The sequence below is a fragment of the Cyprinus carpio genome, chromosome B18 (genome assembly GCF_018340385.1).
Source record: "Cyprinus carpio isolate SPL01 chromosome B18, ASM1834038v1, whole genome shotgun sequence".
NCBI classification, from domain to species: Eukaryota; Metazoa; Chordata; class Actinopteri; order Cypriniformes; family Cyprinidae; genus Cyprinus; species Cyprinus carpio.
In genome coordinates, this window is record NC_056614.1 from 111,450 (window position 1) to 135,396 (window position 23,947).

Genomic DNA, 23,947 nt, shown 5'->3' on the forward strand with positions numbered 1-23,947 from the left:
AAATAAATAAACTAAACTAACTAAAGTTTCATTCTCATCCAAATTCAAATTAATGATATTAATGAATAGTCTTTCAGACCCCAACTAAGCAAAGAACGAAAACTTCATCAGGTGACATCAGGTGAGAAACTTAACTCTTATTGTGCTTAAACCTGATTGGTGTGTCTACAATTAAGCAGCAGTGTGTGTGCACACCTGGTGGCTGTGTTTAACCAATTGGTTCATGGATGAAAGGCTTTGCTTTGAAATTGCAAGGAAATTACATCATGATAAATTTCTGTGTCAAATGCATACAAGTGTGTTTAGTGTTTTGCAAATCACTGTGTGTAATGTTTGCAAAAAGTGTGAAGCAGACAATGTGCTTACAGTTGTGCAAATCTAGGCCAGTGTGTAAGGGTGTAAGGTTTTGCTAATTGTGGGAAAGTTTTAATTTTAGTGTGTAAGCAATTGAAAAAAACTGTAATTATCTGTGCGTGCTCCTCCCGAAATTTGTTTATAAAACATCACTTCATGAGTTCACACGTACTTATAATTAAATAAAGGTTATGCATATTTGGTCTGCTGGCCAGGAAGAGAGCTCCGAGCCCGGCAAGATTCCCGAGCCCGGGGCACCCCCCCCCCCATTTGGGGAGAGGGGTTCGAGCTTGGTGTCCGGCCCGGCCCAAAGCACTCCCCAAAAAGCAATTAGAACAGGACAGCAGCCAGATACGCGCATTTACGACCCCCTTCAAAAAGCCAGGCTTAATGTTAGAGGGGTGCTGAACATCTTTTGGTATACGATTGTTGCGGCAGAATCTAGGAAGAGAATTTGACTTCCGTGGAAGTGTTTACTTGAAAGAGAGGGATAACGGCTCCTGCTGGAGATGCGACTATTGCAGCAGTAGAGAAGATAGAAAAGGCTCCTGCGGGAGCAGACTGCTGCAGCAGTAGGGAAAGACAAAAAAGGCTTCTGCAGGAGCGGCTACTGTTGCGGCAGTAGGGAAATACTGAAAAAAGGCTCTGCAGCAGTAGGGGAAAACAGAAAGGCTCCTGCGGAAGCTGACACTGCTGTGGCAGTAGAGAAATGCAAAAAATGCTCCTGCTGGAGCGGACACTGCTGTGGCAGTGAGGAAATACAGAAAATGCTCCTGCGGGAGTAGACACTGCTGCGGCAGTAGAGAAATACAGAAAAGGCTCCAGTGGGAGCGGACTGCTGAGGCAGTAGGAAAACGGCTCCTGCTGCAGCAGTAGGAAAATACAGAAAAAGCTCCTGCGGGAGCGGCTACTGCTGTGGCAGTAGGGAAATACAGAAAAGGCTCCTGCGGGAGCAGACACTGCTGCGGCAGTGAGGAAATACAGAAAAAAAGCTCCTGCGGGAGCAGTAGGGAAATATTTGCTGGAGCAATCATTACTTGAGGCTAAGGGGCAAACTAAAAAACTCCTGCAGGAGCGGGGTGCTGTTGGAATGTAAAAAATGGAGATGAACGGGGATGACTAGGGGAAAAACTGGTTACTGATAAGGGTTTGGTGGGCTTCCTTGATATGTAAGTGGTCCGATCAGATGTAGCTTTAAAGGCTTCTGATGACCAGCGACCGAGTGCTTGGATCTGCTGTTGGGAAAGGCCGTTTTGAGCCGCTGTGGTGGCTGCACCTATTCTGAATGAATGGCTGGAGAAATACTCAGCTGGGATGCCGAAAAGAAGTAGAACAGATTTGTGGTGTTTTGGGAACCAAAAACGGGAGACGGGGCGGTTAGAGTCATATGTAAAAAGAGGGTCGGAAAGGGATTTGGATTGTGATTTCTTGAGCTGAAGGAAGGCTAGGAGAGTTTGGTATGGGAGTATAGGTGATTGTAGGTTGAAAATATAAATAAAGTGGCCTTTCATTGTCTGGTCTGTCTTACTTTGCTTTATGAGAAATGACAGATTCGTCGCCCAGGACTGCTAGATCGGAAATGGTGGGGTGGATTTTTCGGTTTAAAGCTGGAAGTGGTATTGAGCTCAGAGCATCTGAGAAAGCAGAAGAAGGCTAGGATAAACATAGCATCTAGCGTACAAGCGGTGTGGATGGAATGGTAACCTCTGCGGAGTGTGGAAATGCATTTAGTCAAGATTTTTAAGGTTATGGGCTGCCTGGTGTCTGGGGGCGTGGGATGGGCTTTTTGAATGCCTTTGATGAGAACGGAGGTCTGTGAATTGGCAATTTGAGGTGAGGGTGACCCGTATGTGAGTTTATGAAAAAATTTAATTCCGCTTAGATTGCTTTTAATGGAGCTGACTTGGATGTTTTTATTAATATTGAGGTGCGATATAAATGAAGTGATAAAGAGCAGGGAAAATTGGGGAACGGCAGGTCATAGGTGGAATGGAATGCATTAAAGCATTTCCATGCTGTTAAATAAGACTGCAGGGTTCTGGGGGAAATGGCTTGAAGAATGGAATTGAGGGAAGCTTCGTTATTAATGCAGTGCATGGTAGCCTCGTTATCGCAGTGAATAACGATGCTGGTGGAGGACCACTCTTTTCCCCACAGAAAGGCTGCCACGACTATAGGATATAGTTCGAAAAGGGCTGAGGATATTAGTGACTGGGGTAAATCTAACAGCTGGGAGGGCCATGTAGAAGCGAACCAGCGGTTTTGGTAAAATCTTCCTCAACCGATGGAGAGGGCGGCATCAGTAAATAATTGGATGTTGATGGGAGAAGAAACCAAATCGGTGTAAAAGAAAGATAATCCTTTCCATTGTTTAAGGAAGGATATCCACAAACTGAGCTCATTTCGGCATGAATTGGTTGTATATATTTGGTCCTCTAGCTCATGAACGGAGGATGCAAGAGAGAGGAGGTGAGAGACGAAAGGGGGGCCTTGTGGAATGATCCGCATCGCGAAATTTAGATGACAGAGCACGGATAGCAACTCAGTTTGGAGCAGTTCGGATTTGCTAAGAGAGTGGAAGCCACCAGAATCGTTCTGTCAATTTTTTACTTGGGTAGAGAAGCTTGGAACTTTTGTGAATCTAGGTTGATTCCAAAAAATTTGATGTAAGTGCTTGGCCCTGAAGTTTTTTCCTGAGGGAGGGGAATCCCGAGCTCTGCGAAAACCTTTTGCGTTGTCATAAGGTTCACTGCTGGGATGGAGTCGGGGGGAGATATAATTAAAAAATCGTCTAAGAGATGAATTAAGTAGGGTATGGCATAATTGTTGGAGAGGATCCAGCAAATTGCTTCTGACAACATGTCGAACATTTTTGGGCTGCTTCTGCAGCCGAATGTGAGGCGGACAGAAAAGTAAAATTTTTTGCACCGGCAGATGCCGAATAAGTGCCAAAAATCTGGGTGGATGGGCATCACCTTAAAAGCAGAGGTGATGTTGACTTTGGCCTGCGTCTTTGATCATAGTAATGGCTTGGTCGATGTCATGGTAATGAATAGAAAATTCTTCGAGCGGGATAAGGCTGTTAATGCTCGGGAGCGGGGAATTATGCAGGAAAGAGAGATCGATTATAAGGCGTTTTTTGCCCCCCAAAATTCTAGTAGCTATACCTATGGGACTAACAGGGAAAATGTTAAAGGGGGGAACGGAAAAAGGGCCGATCATGAAATTTGCATCGGTTTCTTTCTTGATTAGAAGATCGACTGTTTCGGGTTCAGTGAGAGCGGACTGAAGATTGGGGCATATAAAGCTTTGGGAGGGGAGAATTTTGACACCTGGATGTGAGAGACCCAACAGTAGATAGTTAGAGAAATCAGAGTCGGGGTGATGAAGCAATTCAGAAGATAAACGAGAGACATTTACAGGAGTCAATAAATATTGTTTAACATTTTTATTAGCATTTTTTTGGACAGGGCAAATCAAGCAGGCAAATATACATGAATCGGCAGCGTTGTCTTGCGCATCTGCTGGCACTGAAGCTGGTGCAGACCTGCCTGCCAGAGAAGGATGGGGAGCAGCAATTGGTGGAATTGGGGAGGGAAGGGTTGTTTGAGAAGTGTGGTACGTAGCTGGTGGACTTGGGCTGAGAGGGTTCGGGGCAGGGAGGAATAGATGGGTTGAGAAAGGGGCACATTGTGGTTGAGTGTGAGATGGATCGGCATACTGCACATGTGATGTTACGGCAGCCTAAAAATATCCGTTTGTGAAATTCAGAGTCCAAAGCCCCTCAATTAGGACACTGATTCCACTGGGCCACTCGGATAGCGCATTTTGCTGAGAATAATTTGTGGTATGTGTAGAAATGGGAACCCCCGTATGATAGAGCAAACTCGGTGAAAATTGTGAGATAGTCGCTGAGCTCACGTCTCCTGTGTGGAAAAGAGGAACAGATGACTTCGGTGTAATGACTGAAAGCTATGGCAAATTCAGAAAATGATAGAATACGGGATTGAATATGTGCAGTGATTTGTAAAGTGACTGAAAATTTGCAGCAGTCAATTTGGCAGTCGCTGGACGAAGGCGAAATAGGAGACAGGAGGGAAAAAAGATCTATATCTGCACCTGAGAGAATTTGGTTCCGAATGTTACTGAAGACGGGGAGGATCCAGGGTGAGGGCGTTTGGTGGCATGGGTAGGGGCATGGCTGAGGACAGAGAGAAGGATGAGTGGGCATGGGAGATGGGGGGGAGGAGTAGCTGAACCGCCTACAGAGGCAGGCTCACGCTTGGAATGGTTCCAGGAGCTTTTGCTGCTGGATCTGGTGCGCAGCCCAGGCTTGCTGAAGGCCTTTTGTTGTGGCCTGATGATCGGGAATCCATCCTTGAAGGCATGGTAGTCAGATTGGGCCATGAATAAGGAACATTGCGGCCCCGGTTTGTTTTGTCCTTAGCTTTGGACGGAGGAGTGGTGATTTGAGGTGGCGCCCTCGCCTGGAGCAAAGTGTAGAGGGCTTGTAACTCCACTTTGTTTAGATGGCAAGGAACGATGATGCCGGCGTTTGAGAGCACTTGGCGTAGACTTGACAAGGTCCATTTCTCCATAGCTGGAGCGCAGGAGAGAGCTGAGGCATAGGAGGACGCTGGTGAAGGTGGCTGATGCCTGGAGGGTGAAGGTGAAGGAGAATCCCTGCATCTGGAGGTGTGAGCAGTGGCAATGCGGGAAGACCTGCAGCCCCGGAGTGCAGCCAGGGCTCAGTTTAAGTGCACCGAACGTCGGCTGTAGACAAGTGAGGAGCAGTGTCGTCAATGGTGTTGTGCTCAGAGAACAATTTGATCTCAGACATACTGTGGCGACTGGATGTGTCAATGCTCAAAGTTGAGAGATAACGAAGGTAGGATGTATTTGATTATTTATAGGAGTTTTCTCTTTGGATAAATGGTGTAATCATTAATGATGAACTGGCCGTGTTAATTATCTGTGCGTGCTCCTCCCGAAATTTGTTTATAAAACATCACTTATCAGTAATGAATGTGGTGAATTATCATTGCATAGACGCACAAAGCTTTACAGTTTTCTTTTCTTTTCTTTCTTTATTATTATTATTATTATTATTTTGCCAAGGCGTTACAGTGATGAATGATGTCTTGTTGTATGATCAACCAACATTGGTATATGACTAAATTACGATTAACAGTTGGAAAAACAATGCAGTGATCACGCTGGCGCCTCACTCGCACACACAACATTTTTGCTACATTGACATCGCAGCCTGTTCATTATCAAAATATAATACATATAAGCTGAAAACAAATTAATTTAAAGGGAAACTGAAGCCTTCTCTCGTTCGGCACGAATCCAGATGTTTCCATATGCGACATATTTGGATGCTAAAATAATATTTATTAGTATAGGTTTTACACTTAACTCGCATTAAGTATAATACATATAAAGATACATACAAAAGTATGTGCTTTTGTAAAATGCTCAATTGAAATAGACCAGCGCCTCACTGTTTTGTTATAGCCTTTGTGAAGGATAATGATTGACGTCAATAATGTGAGTTAAGTGTAAAACCTATACTAATAAATATTATTTTAGCATCCAAATATGTTGCATTTGGAAACATTTGGATTTGTGCCAAAAGAGAGAAGGCTTCAGTTTCCCTTTAAATTAATTTGTTTTCAGCTTGAAGTTTACATAGCCTAAATACTGTTAACTTTAGAGGATTTGTTATGGAGGGAAGGGAATAAAATAGCCTGTGTTTATAATGTTTGTAAACATTTTGATTTACCGGTATTTTAGTCTACATTATTTCTGAATGTAATATAATATAAATGTAATATAATAAAATGTGATGTGTTTTTTCCTCTCAAAGCGCAATTTTATACAAGTAGCGTTTTTTTTAACCATACAGTCAACATTTTTAATATCTTGAATCTATGTCTTTATAGCCATCACAGGTTTTTTTTTTTTTTGTTTGTTTGTTTTGTTTTTTCGTTTAAAACATTTGGCCAAAATCTAGAAAAATGACTAAGCGCAATGTAGGCTACAAGATTTTTTTTCTTTTTGAGTTGCAGAGAGTAAACGCAGTGTAGCCTACTTTATTATTATTTTTTTTTTTTTTTTTTTTTTATTATTATTATTATTGGCAAAGACAAAGTTTAAAAAACAATGCTAACAATTTTTTTCTCAAACCGGTTTTAGAACGGTAATATTACAGAGAAACTCATGAACAGAAACCGGTAAAATGCAGATTTTGCTCGTATTGAACCGTTTTTTATTTTTTACATTTTTTTTATTCTTCTTTTCGTTTTAAGCCCTGCTTAAAACATACAGAAACCATCACGTCACATGCAAATGCATGAAACCTGAAAGCTTGAATTTGTTAAAAGGACGAATTTGCTTTCTCATTTTACTAAATTGTGTGCACAATATTACTAAATCGTGGCCAGGATTTAGTTGAATCAAATTAATGAATGAATTATTATGTCGTGCGCACAATTTACTTAAAAGGAGGGAACAAGTCAGTAGCCTATGTTGTGTGCACGATTTAGTAAAATGAAGGAACGAATTATATTGTGTGCACCTTTTACTATTTTTTTTTCCTGCATGTCATGTGTGGGGCTCGAAGCCACTTTAATCATAAAAATATCCACTTTGATTGCGGTGTGGCTGTTTTAGATGTATAGTGTTTATGACAAGTGAAATGTGAGAAGAAAAAAAAAAGATTTTCCCCGGTTGTTTTAGAACATTATTAAACCCGCTCCACTGCACTACCTTTGCACTTATGTCTCGCGTCTTTTGCAGTGTCTTGAAGCACTGCCTTTTAGAATGTCCTGCGACTGGGCTCCCCAAAAAGGCCGGGGCCCCCAATGCACAGCAGGGGCTGTGGGGGTGTCCCGTTCGCCACTGACACAGATGTGAAAAATGTAAAACACTGCTCTTATTTGTCTTTTTCTTGTTCAGAGTGCAGTGGAGCACAGGAGTTTGTCATATGCACATATACACTGTATATACTGTACATATGACTGATAAATTTTACACAGTTATGGAACTGAACTGAATCAATACTGGACTGTCTAAAGTTGTAGAATGACACTGTTGACTTGTTAGCGGCTTTACAGAAGAATGTGAATTTGATTCCATTGTGAAGCAGCTGTGAAACAATCTATATTAGAAAGTTGACTTTCTGACTTGGCTTGTATGCATGTTTGTTTTACAATATCAAACTGAGTTTAAAACATGTAATGTGCTTATAGTTTTGCAGGCTTGGTCTAAAGATTAGATATATGATGAGTGAATGGTTTCACTAAGTGGGCCTCAAGTATCACTTTTAGTGTTTAAGCAATTTTAAAAAACTGTGATTGTACAGTAGAAATATAATTTTCTGTGAAGCTGCTTTGAAATATGTATTGTGAAAAGCACTATAAAAATAAATGTGAATTGAATTGAATATGTAACGGCGTACCTGAGGGCACTTTGCCCGCTGTTGTAAAGTGTTCAGTAACATGTGAATGTATATGCACTGCTGTAGCTAACCGAGCCGTCAGAGGAACCAACACGATTTTGGATGCTCTATGATTTTCTTTTTTAGCACAATAGTCCTCCACTGGATGTTCAACTGAGCAGAAATCCCTAGAAATGAGCAAGAAAATACTCTAATCCTACACAGCAGGCTTTAAACCCTGCATTACAACCCTTCTTTTCATAGATTTCAGACAGAAGAATCCAGTGCAACATGTTCTGTTCTGTTCTGTTTTATTTATATAGCACATTTAAAAACAACAGACGTTGGCCAAGGTGCTTTCCAAATTAGACATAACACATACAGTTTAAAATTATGAAACACATTAACACATCACAAAAATAGATACAATTAATTACAGTCAAATGCAAGAGAAAAGGGATAAGTCTTTAAATGAGATTTAAAAACATAAAGAGAGGCACAAGATCTAACATGGAGGGGTAAACTATTTCATAGAGAAGGAGCTGCAACAGAAAAGGCCCTGTCTCCTTTTGATTTTAATCAAGACTTGGGAACAACTAGCTGGAGTCTTTGTGTAGATCGCAAGGGCCTGGATAATGTATGCTGCTGAAGAAGTTCACTAATATAACTTGGTGCCAGTCCATTTAAACCTTTAAAAACAAGTAATAATAACTTATACTGAATCCAGAATTTAACTGGAAGCCAATGAAGGGAGGCCAGTACTAGTGTTATACTTACAAATTTCCTAGTCCCAGTTAAAAGCCTAGCAGCTGAAATTGATGCATGAGAAACACCATAGTACAAGGAATTACAATAGTCCAGTCTGGATATGATAAAAGCATGGATAACAACTTTCAAATCATTAAAAGACAGAAAAGGTTTCAATTTTGCTATATTCTTTAATTGGAAAAAAACACCCCTAACCACAGAATTAATATGCTTATCAAACTTTAACTCTGTGTCAGAAATGACTCCAAGACTCTTTGCATGATTATGTACCTTAGATTTAAATGAACCTAATTGATTAATTATGGGTTCAGAAACACTTGGAGGGCCAAACATTATCAAGTCAGTCTGATTCATTCGTGAAGAAAGTTTGCTGCCATCCATTCCTTAATATCATTAACACATGCAACAAGAGACTGTAATGCCGAATTATCCACCATTTTTATAGGCAGATAAAGCTGTGTATCACTGGCATAAAGATGATAACATACATTATGTTTCTGACAGATAACAGCCAAATGAAGCATGTGTTCATCTGTGCTGCCGTGCTGTTTGAGCATCACAGGACAGTGCTCTTTCTGAAAACAGTTTAAGATGCATAGTGAAACTCTGTTTTCCTGGCGGTCACTGAATGTTTTGCTCAGTGCAATCTGGAGCATTTATTGATAGAACCCTGACATACTTCTGATCACAGGCCTCCTGAACGCTTCATTGGCTTGCCGTGGCAAATAACTGCTCCACTGATCAAGCTGTGCTCAGCATAAAACTGTTGATAGATGGCTTGCCTAGTCAGTCAACACACGTGACTTCATTCCCTGTGCAAATAAATAAAGGCAGCATGGGATCGAATCAAAACTGTAGCTTTTTATCTTGGCTCTACAAAGATGGGATGAAAAATGTAATGCTATTTTTTTTTTTTTTTTTATGGTTTCAGTGTTGCTGCTGCTGAACTCCAGAACATCTGCTCCAATGTAGACAGCATTTTAAGGCATCGTAATTGTAAGCAATATTCAAAGAAGCATCCCATACGTTCTTTGTAGTGAAAACATCCTTCCAAGATTGTGGAGAGAAATGTCAAATATAAATATAGTTCATTTAATACTGAAAAGCACTGATTAAAAACTATAGAAAATGGTCTAGTTTACCCAGTATTTTGTTTGCTGTGTGTTCTTGCATATCTTACAGCAAAGTATTGAAATCAATTGTGAGCAGAGTGCCATTTTATAAGTAAAAATTCAAACTCCAGGCTAATATATGACAAACATGGCATTGATAGGCTGTGTGTGTGTGTGTGTGTGTGTGTGTGTGAGAGAGAGAGAGAGAGAGAGAGAGAGAATAAGTGAGTGAGTGAGTGAGTGAGTGAGTGAGTGAGTGTTTGTGAGTGTGTGTGTCAAGTCATGTAAAGTCACCTTTATTTATATAGCACTTAAAACAAAACAGATTGTGTCAAAGCAACTGAACAACATTAATTAGGAAAACAGTGTGTCAATAATGCAAAATGACAGTTAAAGGCAGTTCATCATTGAATTCATTATCATCATGCAGCTCAGTTTAGTTTAAATAGTATCTGTGCAATCATTTGCAATCAAGTCAACGGTATCGCTGTAAATGAAGTGTGCCCAACTAAGCAAGCCGTAGGCGACAGCGGCAAGGAACCAAAACTCCATCAGTGACAGAATGGAGAAAAAACCTTGGAAGAAACCAGGTTCAGTCGGGGGCCAGTTCTCCTCTGACCAGACGAAACCAGTAGTTCAATTCCAGGCTGCAGCAAAGTCAGATTGTGCAGAGGGCTGTTTTCTGTGGTCTTGTCCCGGTGGTCGTCTGAGACAAGGTCTTTACAGGGAATCTGGTGCTCATCTAGTTGTCCTGGTCTCCGCTGACATTCAGGGCTGTAGAGGTCCTTTCTAGGTGCTGATCCACCATCTGGGCTGGATACATACTGGATCTGGTGGCTACGGTGACCTCAGAATAAGAGAGAAACAGACTAATATGAGTGTAGATGCCATTCTTCTAATGATGTAACAAGTACATCGGGTGTTATGGGAAATGTTCCCGGTTCCAGTTTACCTAATTAATGCAGCCTAAAATCCTTTAACAAATTTGGATATTAGAAGTGTATTAGTATGTTATGTGTAAGCCAGGTTAAAGAGGTAGGTCTTTAATCTAGATTTGAACTGCAAGAGTGTGTCTGCCTCCCTAACCTTGAGGTCATAAATGCATGGATTAACATTTCTGCATTTGACATTGAGAGCATAGGTTGTAATTTAGATATATTTTTGAGATGGAAAAATGCAGTTTTACAAATGCTAGAAACGTGGCTTTGATATATATTTTTGAGACTAGGTTCCTAACTGATGATGAAGAATTGACAGAGCAGCCATCAAGTCTTAGACAGCGTTCTAGGTTATTACATGCAGAGTTTTTAGGTCCTATAATTAACACCTCTGTTTTTTCAGAATTTAGCAGTAAGAAATTATTCATCATCCAGTTTTTTATATCAACTATGCAATCCGTTAGTTTTTCAAATTGGTATATTTCACCGGGCCACAAAGAAATATAGAGTTGAGTATCATCAGCATAACAGTGAAAGCTAACACAGTGTTTCCTGATGATATCTCCCAAGGGTAACATGTAAAGCGTGAAGAGTAATGGTCCTAGTACTGAGCCTTGAGGTACTCCACACTGCACTTGTGATCGATATGATACCTCTTCATTCACTGCTACGAATTGATGGCAGTCATATAAGTATGATTTAAACCATGCTAATGCACTTCCATTAATGCCAACAAAGTTTTCAAGTCTATGCAAAAGAATGTTGTGGTCAATAGTGTCGAATGCAGCACTAAGATCCAATAGCACTAATAGAGGGATACAACCACGATCAGATGATAAGAGCAGGTCATTTGTAACTCTAAGGAGAGGAGTCTCAGTACTATGATACGGTCTAAATCCTGACTGGAAATCCTCACAGAGACCATTTTTCTCTACGAAGGAATATAATTGTGAGGGTAAGAAAAGGGAGATTTGAGATCGGTCTATAATTAACTAGTTCTTTGGGGTCTAGTTGTGGTTTCGAACCAAGGAGGCTTAATAACAGCCAGTTTGAAGGTTTTGGGGACATATCCTAATGACAACGACAAATTAATAATAGTCAGAAGATGATCTATGACTTCTGGAAGCACCTCTTTTAGGAGCTTAGATGGAATAGGGCCTAACATACATGTTGTTGGTTTAGATGATTTAACAATTTATACAATTCTTCCTCTCCTATATTTACATTACATTTACATTTAATCATTTAGCAGATGCTTTTTATCCAAATAATACTATAGTTAGTCCTATAGTAGAGAATGACTGGAACTGTTCCTCAGGGGATCTTTAGTGCACTGTATGATGTGATACTGTAGCTGACGGCTGCATGGTTACAATTTTATCTCTAATATTATCGAACTTAGAAGTAAAGTAGCTCATAAAGTCATTACTGCTGTGCTGTTGGGAAATTTCAACACTTGTTGATGCTTTATTTTTCATTAATTTAGCCAGTGTATTGAATAAATACCTGGAGTTATGTTTGGGGTTATGAGTGAGTTAGTGAGTGTGTGTGAGTGAGTGAGTGTGAGTGTAGGTGTGAGTGTGTGTGTGTATGTGTGTCTGTGTGTGTGTGTGTGTGTGTGTGTGTGTGTGTGTGTGTGTGTGTGTGTGAGTGAGTGAGTGAGTGTGAGTGTGAGTGTAGGTGTGAGTGTGTGAGTGTGTGTGTGTGTGTGTGTGTGTGTGTGTGTGTGTGTGTGTATGTGTGTGTGTGTGTGTGTGTGTGTGTATGTGTGTCTGTGAGTGTGAGTGTGTGTGTGAGTGAGTAAGCGAGTGAGTGAGTGAGTGTCTGTGTGTGTGTGTGACTAAATGTGTCATGTTTATGACATAAAAATCACATGCGTTTATGTATTTTGAATGGACTACAGGATGATCACAGAATGGCAGATCAGAATCAGATCAGTTTGTTTGCTCTGTGTAGACGAGCCGTGTGAATGTGCAATAGCAGCTCTTTACAGCCTCCAGCATCTCTAATACACAGTCTCCAGTGTTTGGAATTTAGGTAACGATGTTATTTTTTCAGTAACGGGGTAATCTAACTAATTACTTTTCCCGTCGTTACAACGGCGTTAACATTACTGGACGTTAAATGCGGTGCGTTACTATGCATTGATTGAATAAACTGTGAAATCCGAACGCACCCCTGGCTCACACAGCTAGTGAGGAGGTGAGTTAATAACGAGATAAGCGATTATGATTGGCTAAGGCAGAGTCATGTGTTTCATGGTAGCCAATCAGAGCCAGTGTTTTAACACACATGCCAGCACATGCGCCAGTGGCGCCAGACACACACACACACACAACAGCTAAACAGAGATTCGCAGCAGCAGCAGAGATGGCGAGTCAGGAGCAATCCGATGAAAAGTTGGCATTTTCAAGGTGGAGATATAAGCACTACTTCAAATTCATTGTGGTCAAAGGCAAGAACGTGCATGTAATGTGTACATTATGTCCAGGAGCGAAGACTTTGTCGACATCCGTTGTAAGCAACTCTAATTTAATGAAGCATCTCACAACGACACACGCATCTACAAAGCTAGTCACCAAAAACACCAATATCTCCACCACAGATGATAGCTCGCCATCCACTAGCAAAGAAGGACTCGGAGCAAAGTCCTCCAAGCAGCAAAAGCTAGATCTTTTCTCGTTTCAACTGACTTGTGAAAACTGCTCAAGAAAATACAAATTCTTTGACATATAGCAACTTTTTTTTTAACAGTAACGCAAATAGCTACTTTCCCTGGTAACGAGTTACTTTTATTATAGAGTAATTCAGTTATTAACTCAGTTACTTTTTGGAACAAGTAGTGAGTAACTATAACTAACTACTTGTTTAAAGTAACGTTCCCAACAGTGACAGTCTCATCCTGATGCTGGTGTCCATGATCTAGACAAAGAGGGTGCTTAAGAAACAAGAACTTAAGGAAGCAGAGCCTGGACTGTGTGTGTCTGTGCCGGTGCTCAGCTAACGGCTCGGCGTGCCTTCATATAAATATTGCAGTAAGGCAGCATTGAGCTCATGTAACTGCGTCCCTGTATCTGCAGCACACCGGCCCTGGAGAACACGCTGACCCAAATCAGCAAGACAAACACGCTTCACACCTGCATAAATGAGTTAGCAGCCGCTAATGATGACACAGTGAGCCACACTGTCCGCTAACGAGGCAGGAGAGTGTAGAAAGCAGAGTCTGTGTGAACCGCATGAATGAAGGGATGAAGGAAGTGAGAGAGATGAAGAGAGGAACAGAAGAACAGGTGTGTGAGCAGCAGGGTGTTGGAGAGACAAGAAGACACCTTGGAAGAGATCCAGACGTCCTGCATCCTCACACACTGGCTGAGAGTTGAACCATCTCAGAGCATCACTGTTGTCAAACAACCCAGCCAAATGTGTCCACCATAGAAGTGTATTTCTTTACAACAGTCTAAATCCTTTAGACTTGAGAGAGAAACATGAAGCAATTCAAACCACATGCAAAATCAAAATCAAAAAAGTATTGTCAAAATCCAGGAATAACCCTGCTTTAGTGCCCAAACATGTTTACATGAAAACTCCTTACTTTTGTTCACATGGTCTTCAGGTTAATGATAGATAAGTGATGGTTCAAATAGATTTTCAGACATCTAGGTTATTGTAGCAAGCTTTTATACATGTCCAAATATACAGTCTGATCTGAAATCATTTGATTGCTTTATCATTTATAAACAACACAATCAGAAAGCACATGAGTGGAAGTCATTGCAGAGGGGTCGATTGGATCAGGGTCATTTTTAGGTCATAAATGGTTACCTGACAAAACTGTGCAATGACTGATCCACGTTCACTGATTCTGTAAAGATATTTAAAAGTCTAAACTTCAGTATGAGGTGCCTTAAACTACTATGTACATAGTTCCATAAATGAAGCATTTGATTCAATGTGTTAACTTTGTACACATGTTGTTCTTGAGAATTCTAGTGAGATGGGCTTTGCTCCGGTTGAGTTTGGATACACGTAGGGTTGAGGTTAGTTTCATAGCCAGGATCAAGAGTGTGATAATCTGAGTTCAGAAACTGTGAAGTGATCAGAGCTTAATTCACCAGCATCTCCCACATGTACCTTTTAACATTAATGAAAAGACAGACGCAGGTTTGGACTCGTTAGACTCATTTCCATCCAAACACTCTGACTAGCTGACACTACAGCAGCACATTTGGGCTTTATATGTGAAGGACATTTCTTGCATGAACCTCACATTAACATTTACATATACAGTGGGTACGGAAAGTATTCAGACCCCCTTAAATTTTTCACTCTTTGTTATATTGCAGCCATTTGCTAAAGTTATTTTTTTTTTCCTCATTAATGTACACACAGCACCCCATATTGACAGAAAGACACAGAATTGTTGACATTTTTGCAGATTTATTAAAAAAGAAAAACTGAAATATCACATGGTCCTAAGTATTCAGACCCTTTGCTGTGACACATATATTTAACTCAGGTGCTGTCCATTTCTTCTGATCATCCTTGAGATGGTTCTACACCTTGATTTTATTCTAGCTGTGTTTGATTATACTGATTGGACTTGATTAGGAAAGCCACACACCTGTCTATATAAGACCTTACAGCTCACAGTGCATGTCAGAGCAAATGAGAATCATGAGGTCAAAGGAACTGCCTGAAGAGCTCAGAGACAGAACTGTGGCAAGGCACAGATCTGATCAAGGTTACAAAAAAATTTTCTGCTGCACTTAAGGTTCCTAAGAGCACAGTGGCCTCCATAATCCTTAAATGGAAGACGTTTGGGACGACCAGAACCCTTCCTAGAGCTGACCGTCCGGCCAAACTGAGCTATCGGGTGAGAAGAGCCTTGGTGAGAGAGGTAAAGAAGAACCCAAAGATCACTGTGGCTGAGCTACAGAGATGCAGTCGGGAGATGGGAGAAAGTTGTAGAAAGTCAACCATCACTGCAGCCCTCCACCAGTCTGGGCTTTATGGCAGAGTGGCCCGACGGAAGCCTCTCCTCAGTGCAAGACACATGAAAAAACACCTGAAGGACTCCAAGATGGTGAGAAATAAGATTCTCCGGTCTGATGAGACCTAGATAGAACTTTTTGGCCTTAATTCTAAGCGGTATGTGTGGGAAAAACCAGGCACTGCTCATCACCTGTCCATTACAGTCCCAACAGTGAAGCATGGTGGTGGCAGCATCATGCTGCAGGGGTGTTTTTCAGCAGCAGGGACAGGACGACTGGTTGCAATCGAGGGAAAGATGAATGCGGCCAAGTACAGGGATATCCTGGACGAAAACCTTCTCCAGAGTGCTCAGGACCTCAGACTGTTTCTGTCAATATGGGGTTCTGTGTGTACATTAATGAGGAAAAAAAATGAACTTAAATGATTTTAGCAAATGGCTGCAATATAACAAAGAGTGAAAAATTTAAGGGGGTCTGAATACTTTCCGTACCCACTGTAAGTTCTTACAATAAAGCAGCTTAAGAAATTAATCGCAGAGCAATCAGTATTGAGGTAACCTCAATCATCTTATTCCTGCCTCTTCATATGGCCTTGGTATCAGATGGTGACCGACGGTGATCAGTTAAACAAGGGGATTTCCTCATTACTCAGCTGGTGAATATAATGATTTTAGCATAATTGTTGGCGTCCAGTTTCAGTTGTTATTTAATAAAAAGTAAGCTGGTGTGTGTTGGGGGGCGTTCTGGTGCACTATGGCTGCCGTCACATCATCCAGTTGGATGCTGCACACTGGTGGTGAATGAGGAGACAACCCCTCACAATGTAAAGCACTTTGAGTGCCTAGAAAAGCGCTATATAAATGTAAGGAAGTATTATTATTATTAATAATCTCTAGCAAATCAGAATTCATTACAGTCAAAGGGAACTGCCTGCCTAACAGTCACAACTTTTTAACTTAATACAAACACACACACATGCATGCACACAAAGCTGATCTGCTGGATGAAGCAGTTTAGAGTTAAATTTCAATTTGAACTAATTTTGATGATATATGAGAAGAAAGGTTTTTTTTTTTTTTTTTTTTTTTTTTTTGTGAATTAAGAGCGCATGCTTGAGTACGGGTCAATCTGACATCTTAAAGCAAATAGGGTTAGGGTTAGGGTTAGGGCTAGTGAAACAGACCCTTTTCAAAACAGATTTTAAAGAAGACAACAGATATTTTGTCACCACGGTGTTCTACAGCACTTTACATCCGCCGTACTGACAGACTGCATTTTAATGAGCCAGAGCAATGTTTTATAAATACCAGCACATCTCCCTCTCAGTGAGGAAGAGAACATGCCCTATTTAATAAGTAGAAATGTCCAATTCTTGATAAGTGGCATGTCGATTGTATAATACGTGTGTGTGTGAGCCTGTTATTGTGTAGTTTTGAGTGTCTCCTTCATCTCTGTGTTGTTCTCTCTCTCAGCTGGGCGGCTGTGGGATTCTGGGAGTAGGAGTTTGGCTTTCCATCACACAGGGAAACTTCGCCACCCTCTCCTCATCTCTACCGTCGCTCTCTGCCGCCAATCTGCTCATTGCTGTGGGAAGCATCATCATGGTGATTGGCTGCCTGGGCTGTGTGGGCGCGGTCAAAGAGAATCGGCCCTTACTCCTGAGCGTAAGTAAACCAAACATGCTAGTATGCTTAATGAGGAAGAAGCAAACTAAACACACTGTTTGAAGTGAAGTGACATACAGCCAAGTATAGTGACCCATACTCAGAATTCGTGCTCTGCATTTAACCCATCCAAAGTATACACACACACACACACGGAGCAGTGGGCATCATTTATGCTGCGGCGCCCGGGGAGCAGTTGGGGGTTCATATTAGCACCTGTGAGTAAAGCTTATTAGCATCATTTCAATCCATGAGGAACAGGTGAACATGAACATGTCTGTAAGGATTAAACCCAGTGTTTCTGCTGTAAGCTGACAGGACGGCAAGATTATTTTTAAAAAAAAAAAAGCTAATTGCCATCATCTACTGGTGTTAATAAGGATTAACAAGAAAAATAGATCATTCAAACAGGACCGTACTGAATGCATGTCATCATTCGCTGTTACACTGGGACAACAGTACAGGTCACAGTGGAAATGTCATAAAACAACAACAGAAGTCATAACATAATAAAAAGGCCTTAACTAAACCATAACGATTGGTTCTGGTCCTTGGATCTTATTGGATGAGAGGCACTGCTGAGTGCTGATATTACCTGACGCCGTAGTCATGATTCCCAACTTCTCAGGAGAACTTGAACGCACCAAAGGAATGTGGGAAAAGACATTAGCAGAGATACTTCAGGAACACAGAAAGAGACACAAGTTGTTCTAATTGCATAAAATTATTTATTTAAAATCTGTCAATAATACGTCAAAATATGTTATCTACAATAATTATATTTTATAAATGATGGTTCAAGATGTTTCTGGAGCGTCTGCAGCCCTGCACACTTCAGATGTCTCCCTCATATTGGGGACGTCGTGGCCTAATGGTTAGAGAGTTGGACTCGCTTGGAAAGCCCTGATTTCAAACAGTAGTTCCATGGTTTTGTGAGGTGATAGTCAAATCTGTATGCTGATTCTCTGACTCGAGTATCTTTTAAAGCACAGAGGATGGTTCTGGAAGACAGAGAGACCTACATTCAGTATGAGAGCATCCCGGGACAGATGCAGATATCGGCCCGTCGTAACCTCAGAGGGGCTGCGCTGGATTGTTTTATTTGAGTTGTACACATACTAAAAATCCTGAAGGGCAAAGCAGCCTTTCTCAAGGATAAACTCAATCATTATTCGTCTACAGTCCGTCGGTCTGATCATGTGATGTCATGAACAATCCCAGCAGATCTGTGATTCATTTCACACTGTATGTTTAATTCAGTCAATGCCATTCAGTTATCATCTCAAAAAAAAAACAGATATTTTGATTTTTTAATCCAGTAAAAATGTCTTTGCCAGCCCTATCAAATAATGAGTCAAACACAGCTCACAGCTGATTTCACATCCAGGTCATTCCTCAGTTTGGAAAGGGAACGTAAAGCGAGGTGAACACCATAGTTCTGACATGGAAAGAACAGTACAGTATACGACACTGAACACAGACCTTTGATTTTATGGTTTGGAATTTGTTTGTGGATTTTCGTCTTTGGACTCCCTACGCCTGAAAGAAGCTCTACATACATATCCCACAATCTTTAACATTAGTTAACATTAGTCCTTCAGAAAACTGCAGGGCTCAGGTTCCTTTGGTGCCCGAGGGCTTAAACACCGCTGTCCCTATTTATTATTTATAATGAGGAACCATACACAAATGATACATAATTGCAGACTGCCTGTTTTTCTAATGTTATCTATTTATTTCTGTAGTGAAAGTGAAAATAAATTATGGATTTCCATATTTTTAGAAAGAAAAGCATGCATAAAAGTTGTGGTATGTCTTTAAGAGAAGGAAGCATAGCACATTTGCACATGCATATCTGCACCCTGTTTTGCTGGGTAATATGTGAGTAAATGTTTTTAAATACATCCTTAAATTAAATACCTAATTCAATACGCTGAGATTATAATGTTTAGCCCTAATTGCTGACGTTGATTTAGTCACGTTCTCCGTTCCTTTGCTCTGTGTTTCTGGTTCACTGCTGGAACAGAGCAGCGAATGTCAGAGCAGTCCATGAATATATAATGCTGTTCACCTCCGAGACTATCATAGCCTGAAGATGATTTATGATAAAATATTCTTATGTCCACATGGGGGATGATGTTGATGTCAGATGGCCTGTGCTCTCCTGTGTGTGTTTAGCGCTGCGATTACATCAGCATGATAACATCCAGTCACACAAAAGGAGTTAAAGACGACATAAAAGACATTTTGGACTTTTCCACTGAATATGTTTTTCTTCCCAACTTTACCTTCCATTAGCTGATAATAGTGACCCTTGGGTGTTTTTGTAGACATTTACATAAATGTCTAAGTGGAAGCTGCTTCAGGACCATGGATTGGCATTAGCTGTGCGCCAAAACAAAATCGTATCTGTTTATGACAAACACTCATCTGTGAGCACTCTCACGCCTAGCTGTTCACATTATACACAAACAGCGCATCTACTGAGATCCAAAATAATGGCCAAGAATTTGCTTTTTCTAACAAATTGTGGTGTGCTTTGTAGATATTTTGGAGATCATTTAAGATGTGCAGATAAACACATGCATACGTAAAATAGGCTTTTAAATAGAGTCACTGCACCAAACGTTAGCCCAAATTTTAAATTAAGATTTTTTAAATGTCTTTTATAATTTTTTTTGCCAATATTTGCCAAATCAGTTTTATTTTCTCACAACACACAGTACAGTATGATACAGTAATACATAACACATACAGTATGATATATCTTGTGTGCAAACCAAATGGAGCTGTGAGCAGGAGGAAAACTATATTTGATGTAAAATAATGGAGAATGAACTTTAGACATCAGAGATGACTATCCTGTGGTCACCTGACAACAACAGCCAATCGCTTCACTTGATCTGAACAGGCCACAGAACAGTCGGCGGTCAGCTAACAGAAATTGAATTATTTAGGAAACCAAGGGGTCTCTGAAACAGAAAAAAGATCTGCATGTTCCACATTACAATTCACTTCTCAAGTACTTACAATGAGCTTCTCTGTGCTCCAGGAGTTTAGCATTTCATTTCACTACATCTTCAAGGCTGTTGACCCAGTATCCGGCTCTTTCTCTAGTGAAAGGAATCACTGCCGTTGGATTCATCATTCAACCATGTAAAAACACAAATATCAATGTCCAAACCTCCCCCAGAGACTGTGGCATTAGTGTCAGTGTATGATTCATACTCAGTACTTGTTGAACCTGAGTTCACACTGAAATCATATTACTGATGGTTTTGGATCAAGGTGATTGTCCAGATTCTACCACGATTTCTAAAGTACCTGGAAGTGTGAGAGCTGTTATAGGTGAATGAATATGATCTTCTCAGTTCACAGCATGATATAGTTTGAGTGCTCTATGGAGTTTCTGAGGCATAAGATCAATGACATGAGAAATGAAGGTTAGCTTGACAAACAATTAATCATTTAAACAGCCTCACAGTCAGTGCAGTGCAGTTCTGTGTCCCAAATCACGCACTCATTCACTGCTCCCTGTAGAGTCATGATGTTTTGTCTAATACAGTACAGGCTGTTTGTGCATAGGGATTAAACCAGCGGTTCTCAATTCCAGTCTTCGTGCCCCCCAGCTCTGCATATTTTGCACGTCTCTCTTTGTTAACACACCTGATTCAGATAATCAGCTCATTAGAAGTGAGCTCCATGCATGAACTGTGTTCCCATTGACATGGTCCCTACACAGTGTTCATTGCTCCCTGCTCCCTGAGTAGGGGAAATCTGTTGATGTTTACTTCACTTCGGAAAATTCATTCACAGATTTGCGCTGTGCTACATCTTCACACACGGACAAGTGTGACATATTTAAATTCATGGCGGATTATCCTGTGATGTCCACTTCGCCGGGGCACTTACGAATAGAACTTACGAATAGAATAGAATAGAATAGAATAGAATAAATGAATAGAATCGAATAGAACAAACATCTGAAGTGATAAGAGAAACATACAAAATGTGCAGAGCAGGGGGCGCAAGGACTGGAATTGAGAACCTTTGGATTAAACCAAACAAATAACAAACATCCAGGACTGTATTTATTTTCAGTTTTCCTATAAAGCACAGTCCTATTTAAAGTGGCCAGTTTTTCTATACAGACACATGAAAAAAAGGATGCAAGAATAAAAGAGCAAAAATTAAGCTTGGCAGTTTTCTTTATCCTGTATTATTTCCAATAAAGACTATTGAGTTTGAGGACATACATGTTCACTAGGTGTACGATATGTATCATCTATGATAATATTGTACATGTTGTTTTAATGATGCCCAAGATGAAATTATGGAGTGTCACTCACTTCACAAAAAACAAAAACCCTCCTTGAGAGCTTTATCAGCAAACTTCATCAGTACAATCACAAATATGCCACTGATTTGATAAAACTTTCAATACACAAGAAAGTAATATTAAGTGGGTTACATTTTAGACACAATATTGTCCAATTTGCTCTGTTCTGCAAATGAAAATAGTTCCAAACAACCCATAACAGAACAGTTTTGTGGCTGTGAGCATTTTGTTTCTGAATGAATCTGCATTTTTGAATGGTTTTGAATCAGTTAAGTGGATAACTTAATGACTCCTTCCTAACAACTCATTAAGGCTGTTACTTGCTGCCACCTACTGGCAGTTTTAGTTGCATTTTAATGTACAATTCCATTCTTAAATATTTTAAATATAAAACATTAATTTTACACTTAATTTACATTCATTTTTAAAACATTTTTGCCACATTGTTGAGTATTATTAGTTTATTTAATAAAAACATATGATGTGGATTTTGTGTACTTTTGTGGTGTGAAGATGTGTTTTTTTTTGTTGTTTTTTCTGTTTTTTAACAGCCCCACAGCATTTTATAATGCTACTTGAATTTATTGATCAGATGAAAGAATTGGAAAGAATCATGAAACACTGCGTCAAAAAGCACTTACAAAGCTAAAATGTCCCTTGAAATCCAAGCTGTCAGCAACAGGCTGAGATACCAGCACAAAAACACAATCAGCAGAAAAAAAACTAATTACCATCATGACAAAATGCTGGAAAATACTGATTTGTCATCAATATTGGTATATCATCTAATAATCTCTCTGTTTTTGTTTCGACAGTTCTTCATTCTGTTGCTCATGATATTATTGTTGGAGATTCTGTTCATGATTCTGTTCTTCGCATATCAAGATGAGGTACGTGCAGAATGGATCTTATTGGTCTTATTCATTTTTTATATTATTGCATGGATTGTGTTTGGTCATTGACAGCATTCAGCGCTCACATATTTAATTATAATGACAGAAAAACTCTTTAATCGGCCAACTTCTCACATAATCAAAAAATTCACACCCAAATTAATATTCTGTCAGGACCACTATCGTCAAAGGTGACTGACAATTAGCATACAGTTTAGATGGGTGGTAAGAACACCCTGCACATCCATGCAGTCTAGCAGGCAGAGCAGCAATAACCCCCCAAAACAAACCATATGTGACCCTGCCAGTGAAAACCCAGCTGAAGTATTTTTTTTTTTTTTTTTTTTTGTGATTTACTGTTTTCTACATAAAATCATCCTACATAACGATGTAAAACATTCTGTGAAAATATAACCTTTATAGCTTTATTATTGACTGAATAAGGCCATGTCAAAGATTTAAGTCATAGTGAAATTAATGGTTGAAGTCAAACTTTGATGCTTATCTCATAATTAGATTTTAATCCTTTAGGGATTAAATCCTTTAGCCAGGATTTCACAGACAAGGTCAAATATGCCATATCCCCCAACACAAAATGACAGCGAAAATCTTTAAACAACAAGCCTTAAGCAAAAAGCTTGTAGCTCTTACCCAATGAATGAAACAAGAATGTTGCCAAAGACCTGCATAAGCCATAGCTACAAGCGTGTTGCCATTAACCAGATGACATAACGAGTATGTTGCCAACACCTGAAAAGCTTAATCAGCAACATGTTCTCAATAACAACCACACAGTTTAGGAACAAGCGTGTTTCCAATAAAACCAGACAGCTTAGGAACAAGTGTGCTCCCAATAACACCCAGATAAGTAAGGCACATTGTCAGTATGATCACATAAACTTAGCACAAGCATTTCACTAAAAACTACTACATACGTCTAGGCAAGACGGATAGCCTTTGCAGACATGTTACCAATAATCTGAGAGCATTAAAAAAGAACTTAGCTTAGCTTCCCAAAGACATTCAGAGTTGAATGGAGAGCAAAACAGCAATCTGGTATGTGAACCTTCATCTCTTAAAATCCTTCTTCATGAGGGGAGTGAAGATCCCATCTGAACTTGTTCTTGAGTCAGTCATATAATTCATGGAGTCCATACAATAAAATAGCAATGCATGAAGCAATGCTACTTCTGAATCAGGCACTTTGATCAATGCGCGAAAACTTGCCCTTACCCCACGGTCCCATACTTATAACAAGAGCGATCTCTCCCGGCTTAATGCACATTACAACAGCTTGTGTGGGCAGTGCCTATTACATCAGTTAAAAATAATGTTGAGGAACATTATCAGCTTTGCCCTTTTGGCAGTTATACTGTTTAAGAATTTTTAGGGCAAGTCATTTTGGAGTTATTGCTGTTTATCGTTGAATGTATGAGGAGAATCG

At 40.1% G+C, this 23,947-nt stretch overlaps 1 protein-coding gene across 5 annotated transcripts in view; it reads left to right on the forward strand.

Annotated features, from left to right (window-relative positions):
* tspan4a (tetraspanin 4a) overlaps positions 1-23,947 on the forward strand; it is a 61,796-nt gene that overhangs the window by 16,835 nt on the left and 21,014 nt on the right. For all 5 annotated transcript variants that reach the window (XM_042743446.1, XM_042743447.1, XM_042743448.1 and 2 more), the window contains 2 exons: positions 17,080-17,271; positions 22,426-22,500. In XM_042743446.1, the coding sequence (XP_042599380.1) occupies positions 17,080-17,271; positions 22,426-22,500 (267 nt within the window). The remainder of the gene's footprint in view (positions 1-17,079; positions 17,272-22,425; positions 22,501-23,947) is intronic.